Genomic DNA, 12,496 nt, shown 5'->3' with positions numbered 1-12,496 from the left:
GGTGGCACACACCTTTAATCCCAGGGCTAAGGGAACAGACAAATCTCTGTTATTTCAAGGCCACCCTGGGCTACAGGAGAATGATCCAGTCTAAAAGAGAAACAGAGCCAGATGGTGGTGAAGAGGGAGGAGACAGGAGCTCATTGCAGCCATCTGAGGAGGCAGTCTGAGGACAGGATCACCCCTCTGGTCTGGGCATTGGTAGAGGTAAGAACCCTAGTGGCTGGCTGCTCTGCTTCTCTGATCTTCAGCATTCATCCCCTAATAGCTGACTCTGAGTTTTTATTATTAAAACCAATTTGAATTCATGCTACACCATTTGCTATTCACTAAGTAAGCCTTACACTCTCTATTTCTCCCTGTTCCCCTATCCTGATTTCTTGGAATCATCTATTACCTCAATCCTCAGCCACTGATTCCTACCCAGTTTTAAGGATTATTTAAGCTCAAAGAGGTCACTCTTTCCTTGACGTCTTTCAAGTCTTCAATAAATGCTTTCTCCCACAGGCTTAAGAGAAGTCTCAGCCAAAGGAACTGGAGAGTTGACTCAGTAGTTAAGAACATTGGCTTCTTTTTGAAAGGACTCAGGTTTGATCCCTAGCACTCTGGTCATGGGGCTCACACTGGTCTGTAACTCTAGCTCCAGGGGATCTGATGCTGTTTTCTGGCCTTCTTGGGCACGACTCACCGACATGCAAAACATTCATACAACGTTAAAAAAAAAAAGCAACCTTCCATCCAGACTTTAATAAAACATTTCCGAGGGGCTGGAGAGATGGCTCAGAGGTTAAGAGCATTGCCTGCTCTTCCAAAGGTCCTGAGTTCAATTCCCAGCAACCACATGGTGGCTCACAACCATCTGTAATGAGGTCTGGTGCCCTCTTCTGGCCTTCAGGCATAACGCAGAAAGAATATTGTATGCATAATAAATAAATAAATATTTTTTAAAAAATTTCCGATTCCCTCTTCTGAGAGCCAGTTAGTAGGAGTCTTAGGGTTTCTACTGCTGTGAAGAGACACCACAACAATGGCAACTCTTATGAAGGAAAACCATTTCATTGGAGTGGCTCGCATTTTCAGAGGTTTAGTCCATTATCATCATGGTGCTTACACGGTGGCACGCAGGCAAACATGGTGCTGGAGAAGTAGCTGAGAGTCCTACATCTTACAGGCATCAGAAAGTGGTCTGACTCACTTGGCGTGGCTTGAACATATATGAGACCTCAAAGCCAGCCTCCACAGTGACACACTTGCCCCAACAAGACCACGCCTACTCCAACAAGTCACACCTCCCGTTAGTGTTAGTGCCACTCCCTTTGGGTGCTGTTTTCTTTCAGACAACCCCAGTAAGTTAGCAAGAATTCAGTTTCAGATCTTGGGGTGTCTTTGCACTGGCTCTCCAGGATGTTTTGCAGTTCACTAGGGGGTCACTCCTTATCAGTAATCTCTGTCCATCTCTAAAGACGCTGGCTCGGATAGAGGAAATGCTGGCTTTCAGAGTTGTATAGTACAATGAAGACTTGGGAGCTAAGGCCTGAAGTGCTTAAAACTTAACTCAGTAATCATTCGGCACCACATCTTTACAACCACCAGGCGTCACAAGGTGCTTTTTAAAAAGTTGATTTCCCCTCCCCCCAAAGTTTGATTCCTTGCCTTTTTCCAACTCCCCAAACACACCCCCCATCACAGCAATTTCTCTCAGTGTTTACAATGACAGTCACAAGTAATAACAATGACCAGGCCCCTCCAGAATCTCCCTTGGAGGTCTCCCTTACTGTCCCCCTTCCCTGGGATCTTTTAAACCTTTCCAGGTCCTTACTTGGGACAGAGGACACAGAGCACCTCTAGAGCAATTGTGTGTTTCCTCGCAGCCCTTTCTCAACTGTAGATCAGTGAGAGGTGTGGAAAGGGTTTTTTTTTTTTTTCTTCTTTTTCTTTATTTTTTCTTTGCTCTAGGCTGGGTGGTTACTCAAGGGTGGAAGTCGTTGAGGATCTAGGTGGGGAGTGGTATCCTGAGCCAAGGATTGCTGCCAGGGGTGCGTGTGAGTGTGTGTGTGTGTATGTGTGTGTGTGTGTGTGTGTGAGAGAGAGAGAGAGAGAGAGAGAGAGAGAGAGAGAGAGAGAGAGAGAGAGAGAGCGCCTTATTCATACTTCCTACTAAGTTAGGCACATTTGGTCCCTGAATGTGGCGCTTTACCTGAGCTGTTATCCCATTCCAATTTCTGAGGATCGGGAGTGAGACCAAGATCATCATCCCGCGGCTGGTGCCCGGCTAGGCTCTTGCCACTGTCCCCACTACTCTCAGGTGCTACCAACTCAGCATCTCACTGCCCCTGAGGTATCATGGATACTCCGGGCCTCACCATTGAAGCCGATCACAGCCTCAAGCTCCAGTTCAGCCACGTCGGTCTCGGGTAAAATTTGTTCTTCCATTGTGGAGAATTTCAGCTCATTGATTCCTCAACTTCAGGGAGCAGCGTCTACTGGTCGTTATGGTAACTGGCGCACGCATGCGTGCTATGTTTACGCTCGAGCAGAATGCCAGCCCGCTGAGTTCAAATTGATTTACACTTTGGCAAATGTAGGAGGGGCTTCCTTCTTACTTTTTTTTTTCATTCATTCTAGAAATTTAGGTGGTTGGTGAACACTAAATATGCAGAATGAACTCCCTCGTCTCCCGTGTAAGAGTCAGCGACTTTTGTCTTAACTATAAAATCAAGCGCCTTATGATGATTATTAAAAATAATTGAACACAGAGAATTGCCTCTGATGGGTAGTCTGTTACAAAAACATCGTGGAATTGATATTACCTTGTAAAAGAAAAAATTTAAAAAGACTTTAAAAGTTTTAAAATCGTATGCAACTATTTTTATGTATGTAAGTATATACGTTGCTTGTATGTATAGTTCCTGCTTCAAACTTCCAAGTTCTGGGCTTTCAGGTGCGAGCTATCACATCGGGCTTGTTTTGTTGTTTTTCAATCAGAAAAAAAAAATGCGGAGAACTTCTAGAGCAGGGGTCTTGATCGCCTCCATTCCTGGGAAAAGGTTTTGAGTCTGTTCAACAATGTAACCATTTTCCTTGCGTCCAGCAGTTCATGTGAATTAACGAAAATCGATTGTTTCAATCCACTGTCCCCCCCCCCCCCCCCCCCAGGGTGAGTTTTGGTTGGCGTGGTTCTGAGGTTCCTGACACACGTTTCCTTTAGCAAACTCTGGGCTCAGGTCGCGCACCTTCCGAACTGCGGGGAATGAGCCGTGCGGGCCGCCGTAGTCAGCTGGTGCGAGCAGGAAGTGTCCCAGCTGCAGGCTGAGACTGCACCATGGCCCCGGACCCCTGGTGAGTTGCTTGTGCTGGCAGTAGTTCGTGGTGGGACTTGGGGGTGGAAGTGGTTCCCAGGGACTCGTACAGACCCTGGCCATCGTTGAACTTGAGGCTGGCGGCTTTTAGGGATGAGCAAAGCGGGTGAGGATCCTCCCCTGCTGTGGGGACTGAGCCACGTCCCGCCTCCCCGGTGCTAACTCGGTCGTCAGAATGCGAGACAGTAACCTGGAGGGAGCTAAGACTTGAACAGAATCGAGTGTTTCCCCGCCTTATGCGGGGGCTTCTCGCCCGTCCTGCTTGTGCAGACTCCCCTGGGTCCTGTAAAAGTGAAGTAGAAACCTTTTAGTGGGATGTCCCTTCCTTCACCCATCAACCCCCAGAAAGGGAAGAAACCGAGGTTCAGACTCCATGGTCACCAGCTAGTTAGTGGTTAGCCGGGCATAGGTGTTATGGGCTCTTCACAAAAAGATTTGTCGTAATTTGGGAGGGAAATTTGCACTTGTGGTAGGCATTTTACCCTTTGTCAGTATCCTGAAGACTATGTCAGCAAGAATTAGTGCAGAAATCAGCACCCGATAAGGGCCATTTCTTCAGCAGTGAAGCTCCAAGGACAGAATGATGAAATATCTTTATCCAAGGAACACATTGCTATACAGTCTTGACCTTCCTGTTTCATAATTTATACCATTATATTTCGATAAAGTTCTTGTTGGAGAATATGCCTTATGTTGGTGTTTCTGGTACAGTTTATGATTGTTCGATGGCAGACAATTTTGAATATTAGGAGAGCGGATCCCAAGGTTAGAGTTAGAGTTACCTAGGGATCTAGGCTGTTTGGGCTAGTTGCTGAAATTTTCGTGGGTTTTGTTTGTTTTGTTTTGTTTCGGTTGTCTCAGGGAGCCCAAGCTGACCTTAAGTTTCTGATCTGTTACTTCAGTCTCCTAAGTGGTGTAACTGCATGCTGTCACTGTGCCCCGCCAATTGCTGAATATAACTACTACTACTACTACTTCCTCCTCCTCCCCCTCCTCCTCCTCCTCTTCTTCTTCTTCTTTTTCTCCTCCTCCTCCTCCTCCTTCTCCTTTTTTTTTTGGCCCCATCAAGTTTCAACAATAGTCCACATCCCTGGTAGAAAATTTAGAGACTACAGAGTATCATCTGCAGGAAAGAAAATAAATAGCATCTTTATCATTTGGAAACAACCAATGTTAACTTTTCCCACAATGCATTTATTGTTTGAATCTTTATTTGCATGTATTTTACACAACAGGGAGCATTTCTCCATATCATTAACTCGTCTTAAAAACATGATTTTTCCATGCCTCATCATTCCAGTACATCATCTGAGCATTCATAACTTATTTCAGCTTTAGCTCAGTGGTCAAGCTTACCATACACAAGGCCTTGAGCTTGGTCCCCAGCAAAACAAGAAAGCTTTCAACTGTCGAATAAGAAAGCCACTGAGTTAAACAATGGAGACTAACAGTAAAAGAGTTCAAACGCTTCAGTGTTTGGGGGTACAATTCTCCTGTAAGTTTGATCTGGGCCAGGCTCTAAAGAAACTAACCTCCACTTAGCTGTCCTGTTTAAATGGACCCTCTTACTAGGGCCACCACTTGGCCAGACATACTTTCTTCCATTCATCTTTGCGTGTGCCATGTGCCTTCCACAGTGTTTAGATTTTGCTCCTCCTTCCCATACGACGTCTGCTTGAGTCTGAAGTCAGCCCAAGATGTCCTCTTGTGGCCCAGCCCTTCTGAGTACCTCTGACATCAGTAATCTCTCCCATCTCCTAATCCTAGAGATCCTTACTTTAGGTCTTGTATTTGGCAGGATTTTTTTTTTATGGATTTTATATGTTTGATCTGTGTTGGCTGAGCCAGACTGAAGCCCCTGTCTTCATAACTGATAGTGTGGAGGCAAGCAAGGAAAATGGAGGGAATCTGGGACTTGGACTATTTTCTTTATTACCCCCACTTTTTAAAATTATGTATATTCACACATATGCTCTTTCTCATACACACACCTATACCCGAATGTCCCGAATGGTACATATTGATGTATGAGTCTAGGGTTAGGAGTGGCACTGCCTCTGAGGTACTTGTGAAGTTCACAACATAAAGTTCTTCGTGTAGGACCTGGAGCCACATCCCCAGCCCAAGCTAGATGCTTTTTTCCCCCTGATGCTGGTGATTGGGCCTAGTGCCTTGCACAAATGCTTCTCACCGAGCTATGCCTTTAATCACCTTTTAAGATTTGAGACAATTCACAAAGTTACCTAAGCTGCCTCAAGTAGACTGACCTTGAAGTTAAGACTCGTCCCAGCCGGGCGGTGGTGGCGCGTGCCTTTAATCCCAGCACTCGGGAGGCAGAGGCAGGCGGATCTCTGTGAGTTCGAGACCAGCCGGTCTACAAGAGCTAGTTCCAGGACAGGCTCCAAAACCACAGAGAAACCCTGTCTCGAAAAAACAAAAATAAATAAATAAATAAAAAAAGACTTGTCCCAGCCTCAAGAAGCTGGGGTAATGGGCATGTCCAGTACTGAAATATTTTAAAGAAATAATTTATTTCTTTTCTTATGCATAAATCTGGGACATTAGGGCAAACAACAGTTTTCAGTATTGTGCAGTGGACAGTCCTGGAAAATGCATTGTACGCATGAGCACAAGAGTCCCTGCTTCTCAGGCGCAGACCGGTACAAGAGATGAGATGTATGTGCACACACGTGTTTTCTGAAAATTAGAAAGCGAAAATGCTGTGATCAGGAAAACCCTGGGTGCTAGTAGGAGCCTATTTGAATTTTGGTTTTTTGGGGCAAAGTTTCTCTGTGTAGCCCTGGCTTTGTGGACCAGGCTGACCTCTAACTCACTGAGATCCGCTTGCCTCAGCCTCCTGAGTGCTGGGATTAAAGGCGTGTGCCACCACTGCCCAGAAATCTTTTTTTTTTAAAGACATTTATTTTTATTTTAAGTGTACGGGTGTTTTGCCCCCAACACTGTTGAGTGGCAGTGGAAGGCCAGTGTTCTGAGAGAACTGTGGTGGGGTTAGGAGTTAGCCAGGCTTCCATGTCCCCTGGAGCGTTTTGCTGCAGATACACAGTTCCTGCTGTCCCTGCTGTGTGAGTTTGGTTGTCAGTTCTCACCTTGCCTCAGTGTCTCCTCTGATACAGCACCTCCTTGTCACTGTGTTCATCTTCCACGTTTCATAGCACAGATCAAATCAACATCAAATCAACCGTATATTTATTGTCTGCCGTTCTCCTTTCACTGGAATGTTCATTTAAAAACAGGAACTCTGTCCGTTTCGTTTATTGCTCTTTTGAGTTGACGGTGCCTGGAACAATGTTTTGTTTAGCATAACCCTTGTGGCAGGCCTGCAACCCTAGCATTCAGGATTCAGGAAGGGAAGGCAGGAGAATTATGAGTTCAAGGCTAGCCTGGGTTACTTAGGGTGATCCTGTTAAAACAAAGGCAATAAACCCACAAAACAAAACAACCCAATCGAAATAACATCAAGCCAAAGGTACAAATGCAAATGTTTTATCCTGTGCATAATAGTAAAGTCCTTGGAAGCCCAGATTCTGGGACCAGACACCCTTGGTTGCTGCTCCTTTGTCCCCTCTGAGCAAGTCAGCTCTACCTCTTTTCTTTGTACCTGGTTTCTTCCTATCTAGGTGGAGGAGGCCATGTTCCCTGCCCCACAGTGTTCTTGTGTGGATTAACTGAGTTATTGTTAGTGAAGCTTTCTGAATGGTGCCTGGTACATAGGAAGCACCATTTAGTACATGCTGTTATTATGGTTTTCTTTCTTTCTTTCTTTCTTTCTTTCTTTCTTTCTTTCTTTCTTTCTTTCTTTCTTTCTTTCTTTCTTCTTTCCTTCCTTCCTTCCTTCCTTCCTTCCTCCCTCCCTCCCTCCCTCCCTCCTTCCCTTCTCTTTTCCATCTGTCTTCCTTCCTTCCTTTCTTCCTTCCTTCCTTCCTTCCTTCCTTCTTTCTTTCTTTCTTTCTTTCTTTCTTTCTTTCTTTCTTTCTTTCTTTCTTTCTTTCTTTCTTTCTTTCTTTCTTTCTATAGAGTGTCATTATGTAGCCTGGTCTAGAACTCACAATGTAGACTAGGCTGGCCTTAAACTCACAGAGATCTGCCTGCCTCTGCAATGCTGGGTTTAAAGACAACACGCCACCACCATTCCCTGGCCAGGATTTTATTTAAAGAACTTTAAACCTCTTTCTCTCTGTATGACTTTGATTTCAGGTTTTCCACATATGATTCTACCTGTCAAATTGCCCAAGAAATTGCTGAGAAAATTCAACAACGAAATCAATGTGAAAGGAGAGGTGAAAAGACACCTAAGGTAATACCGTGGAAGAATTGACGTGCTCGTCTTCGAAGTTTGAAAGCATTTCTAGATCTGGGGCATGCAGTGTGTGTGTTGTGTGCACGTGTGTGCATGTGCAAGTTCATGTGTATAAATCTTTGGACTGTGTTTTGGTATGTTGTATCTAATTTTTTCCCCATTTGGTAAATTATGAATGACTACTGCCCCAAGATATAAAATAGTCTACATTTCATTCACTGACTTTTTATAGAGCTGCAGTGTTGACACTGGCAGCTGCTGGCATCATACTCTTGGATCTGCCTGTGTGTGTTCATGGATGGTTGTGTGCATGTGGAAGCCAGCGGTTGACACTGGCTGTGTGGCTGCTAGGGATTAAACACTAGTTCTCAGGCCTGTGCAGAGGGCAGTTCCATCAAGCCCAGTCCCAGCCTTGTATTTTGTTTACGATAACTCCTTATCCAATTGTTTTGGCTCGTAGGGAGATCTTATCTCAACAAACAACAAACCCGAGTGCAGAGGGTGGTGGTGGCTGTCTCACAGGGTGCTTGCCTTTAATCCACCTTAAATCCCAGCACTCCGGAGGCAGAGGCAGGCAGCTCTCTGAGTTCAAGGCCAGCCTGGTCAACAAGAGCTAGTTCCAGAACAGCTAGAGAAACCCTGTCTTAAACCCCCCCTCAAAAGATATGCACGCCCCTTTTGCATATCTATCATTTGTCCTATTTTTATTTGTTTTATTTTTTCATTATATTCCATTTGTCTTATTTTTTATTGTCATTTGCAATTCTATTTCTTTGTGTTTGAGTTAGGGTATTGCTATGTAGCCCAGACTGGCCTAGAACTTGCTGTGTAGTTCTGGCTAATCTTAAACCATGGTTCTCTGTCTCAGTCCCCTGAGCACTGGGATTGGAGATGTTTGGCTTTCAGGGTACTCTTAGGAAATATCACTGAAAAAAAAAATTGGTGTTGTGGCTAATGATTAATAACAAGATTTTGAATAGACATGTAGTGCATTTATGAATTAAGCAGGGGATTTTTGACTTTTTTTGGAGGGTGTGGAGCTTCTTCGAGACAGGGTTTCGCTGTGTAACCCCAGCTGTCTTGAACTTGCTCTATAGACCAGGATAGCTTCCAACTCACAGAGCTCCATCTGCCTCTGCCTCCTGCGGGCTAAGTTCAAAGGCATGTGCCACCACTGCTCGACTTGACTTTTTAAATAATCCTTAGTGCTTCCTTCTTATTCACCTTCCATCAGCATCTAGTGCGTGGTTATTGGGGGGCAAAACCAGTCTGCACATTTTTTAGGTTTTGTTGGTATTGCTATTTTTGTTTTTGTTTTTTTTTAAATGTCATTTACTTAATTAATTAATTCATAGAACCTTATGATATCCAGGCTGGTCTGGAATTCCTGTTGTCGCTCAGGCTGGCCCTGGAATCTTTATCCTCTTGCATCTGTCTCCCAAATGCTGATGTAATAGGTGTGAGCCACCATGCCTGTCTTGATCACTGTACTGAATTCTTTTACTTTTTTGGTTTGTTGTTGTTTTGAGACAGGATTTCTCATTGGACCTGGAATTTACCAATATGGGCGGGTTAGATGATTAGCAAGCCCCATAGATCCTCCTGTACCTATACCCCAGTGCTGGGGTCACCACTGCACCTGGCCTTTTACCTGGGGGCTTGGGGTTCAGACTCAGGTCTTCATGCTTGTGTGGCAAGCACTCTGCTAGCCAAGCCATCTCCCCAGCTCTAAATTGATTCTCTGAATCTTTCCCAAGTAGATTGTTCTCTGTCTGCAATTAATACTTTAATCCCCCTTGAGCCCTTCATATTTCCTTAGTCTTGTTCCCTTAGTAAGAACGTGTAGCTCACAGTTTAAACAGACTGTAGTGTCTATTCTTAGTTGTTCTTCCTGTCTTATTTTTAATTTCCCCACACTGTATTAATCATATGTTTGTTCTCTTTTAAATCAGTAACACCATAGGCTTTCCTTTGAGGTTTTCTAGCACTAAACCATTCTTAACTTGCAAGAATAAATTCTACTTCATGGTAGCATCCTGTCCTTTTAATGCAATTCTGAGTCTGCTGATGTTTGGAAAGTTTTTGTCATCCTCGAGCAGGGTTGGTGTGAAGTTTTTTTTTTTTTGGTCTGTTTCCAGTTGTTTACGTCAGTGCTTATGTCTGGGATTGTGTTACCGAAAGTATGAATTGGGTCTTGCATTTTTTTCTTTGTTCTGAAAGTTTCTGTTTAATTATAACAAAGGTACTTTTGATGATAAAAGATTATTTTCTATCTTTTCTTGTTTTTTGTTTGTTTGTTTTTTTGAGACAGGGTTTGCTGTGTAGCCCTGGCAAAGATTATTTTCTTATAAAATATGAAATCTTAATACTAAGTAATGATTACCTTTGACATTGCAGTAAATTTCTAGACTATTCTCTTTTTGGGTGAAATTTCATTTTATGACTGATTTAAACATTTTAAAATTACATTTTATTTCTCTCTGTGTGTGTGTGTGTGTTAGGTGTGTGTGTTTTTTTTTTGATAAAGTAGGTTGGGGGGTATCTTCCTTTGTTGCTCAGGCTGGCCCCGAGTTCCTGGATCCAAGTGGACCTGGTGCTGAAGCCTCATGTGGGGTACAGGTGTAAACTACAGCACCCAACTGGTTATACTTTTTGCTTCTTGTTCTGTTCTCTACTCTTTGAATACATGGCAGACTGCTTCCTACCAGCTCCCCTTCAACTCCATGGGTGGCTCCTTTGGGTTCCTGGGGTGTTAGAACAAAGCCAGGCCTTTCCTAGCTGCTGGCGTCGGACAGTTGCTTGACATGTGTGACCTTGCTCATCAGAGCAGGGCCTCCTGCTTCTCTCTGCGTTATACACCGCTACTTTGTTGTTTGGTCAGGCAGGCTCTCACTGTGTAGCCTTGGCTGACCTTGAATTCACTATGTGGACCCTACTGACCTTGTCCTAGAGATCCTCCTGTCTCCCCAGTGCTGGGATCTCACGCGTACCCCACCATGCCCAGTTAACTGCTACTTTTAGCAAGCAATAGTAAAAACAGTGGCAGTCTGCCTCTCCAATATTCCTCCCATTTCCTCCGTGGTCACATGTTTTCATTCAGATGGGTACTTTTGTTCTTCACATTTCCAGATGTCGGGAGGGGCTGTCCCATCTCTTCATCTTCAGAGTCACAGACAGACATTCCCTCTGGGCTTTTAGGCTGACTGGAGACAGTTCCCTCAGTCCTAGAAGAAGAGTCATGCGTGGTTAACATTCCTCTCATGGAAAAAGAGCATTACTTTCCAGTGGTCAGATGGGCTATAAATATACCAGAGTGTTCTGAGACCAGTCAGAACGCTAATGGGACTTGACACCTTGTCATCTGAAGCATGGTTGAGGGAACCATGGGATTTTACTGCTGAGCAAGGACTGAGGGAACACAGTTTCCTGCATGGCTCCAGTGTGGGTAAAATACAGTATGTGAGAGTTATGGGGACAGAATTCCAGCTGCGTATGAATGCAAGCTGACCGTTTCCACTCCATAGCTGTGTTCCTGTGTGGACCAGGTGCACCATGGGTACACGCTCCGGGTGGACAGAGCTCTGGTGGCTAGACAAGTACCCCATTGAGAACTTCGCAACCGGAGCCTGTCTCCCAGGCCTTCCTTCCTTAGCAGATGCTGCCTACCCCTCTGGACAGTGGACTCAGGCTGTGTTCTCTCCTCTTTCCAGCTCACCCTGACCATCAGAACTTTGTTGAAGAACCTGAAGGTAAAGATCGACACTCTGAAGGACTTACTGCTAAGAGCTGTGTCAACCCGTCAGATGTATCCATGTAAACATGCCCACCTTCCCTGGAGGGAGGAGAAACAATCTTATTTAAGAGAGGAAGGAATCTGGGCCACCCACATTTCCCCGCAGCTCAAGGAGGACTTGGTCTCCACACTGTTGCCTGTAGTCTTGAATTCTGTTTTAAGTGTCTGTTCACTGCTTTGCAGTAACTGCGCTGGCAAGGGAAGACTCACCTAAGGAATGAATTTGTCTGGGTGTAACCTTGACAGGGCAGGAAGCTAATGCTTTCCCTCAGCTCTGTTTGTAGAGCCGCACACTGCTGTTCACTGCCCTGAGGATGGCTAGCCGCTACTTTAGCCGCAGGACTTCCATGATAATCCTGAACACTGATTCCCTGCTGGATTTTCCAGAGCATTTTGGTTTTCTTGAAACGGGGTCTCAGGAGCCCAAACTGGGCTTAAGCTCACCCTGTAGCCAAGGATGACTTGAACTTCCGCCCTCACCCCCTGAGCACTCAGATTCAGGCATACTCCAGTATACTCGGTTTCGTCAGGTGCTGGGGGTGGAACCCAGGGCCTTGGGCCTGCTAGCCACATCTCAGCCCTCAGGATATTTAGTAACTTGGTTTCTGGCCAATAACAGCAGAGGCTACATGTCTTTTCTGCTTTTTAAAAATCTAGCCGTAGACTACTGAGATATGGTTTGGCTGCTTCATTCTTTCAGGGACACAGACAAGTGCCCCTCATTTGGGAGTTTTTGGGGTGAAAGGTGTATTAGGAATTGGTTAAAGCAGGCTGGGCCATCTTAAGCTCTGATGAGGTATCATGTACTCAAGCTGCTTTTGAAGTGTGTGTGGTTGTACACATCTGTAATCCCAGCACCAAAGAGACCAAGGCAAGACAGAGCATTAAAAGCCAGCCTGGACCGCGTAGTGATTTTGAGGCTAACCTGAGCTACATAATGAGCCACCCTACCCTACTCCACCCCCACCTTCATACAAACATTTTAGGAAGAAATTCACAGTGGGCCTGTTACCTAAACCGAGTCTT

General features: G+C 44.9%; 2 protein-coding genes across 2 annotated transcripts in view; one reads left to right on the top strand and one right to left on the bottom strand.

Moving 5' to 3' along the window:
• Positions 1-2,494, bottom strand: part of Cfap52 (cilia and flagella associated protein 52) — a 45,970-nt gene extending 43,476 nt beyond the window's left edge. Inside the window, exon 1 of the mRNA XM_075992111.1 lies at positions 2,364-2,494. Within this exon, the coding sequence (XP_075848226.1) occupies positions 2,364-2,433 (70 nt within the window). The 5' untranslated portion in view covers positions 2,434-2,494. The remainder of the gene's footprint in view (positions 1-2,363) is intronic.
• Positions 2,495-3,272: 778 nt separating this feature from the next.
• Positions 3,273-12,496, top strand: part of Stx8 (syntaxin 8) — a 241,826-nt gene continuing 232,602 nt past the window's right edge. The window contains exons 1-3 of the mRNA XM_075992106.1: positions 3,273-3,339; positions 7,575-7,674; positions 11,388-11,482. Of these exons, the coding sequence (XP_075848221.1) occupies positions 3,323-3,339; positions 7,575-7,674; positions 11,388-11,482 (212 nt within the window). The 5' untranslated portion in view covers positions 3,273-3,322. The remainder of the gene's footprint in view (positions 3,340-7,574; positions 7,675-11,387; positions 11,483-12,496) is intronic.

This window comes from Microtus pennsylvanicus, chromosome 11 (assembly GCF_037038515.1).
Source record: "Microtus pennsylvanicus isolate mMicPen1 chromosome 11, mMicPen1.hap1, whole genome shotgun sequence".
NCBI classification, from domain to species: Eukaryota; Metazoa; Chordata; class Mammalia; order Rodentia; family Cricetidae; genus Microtus; species Microtus pennsylvanicus.
Note: the sequence above shows the minus strand (reverse complement) of the source record. Positions and strands in the feature narration are given on the sequence as shown.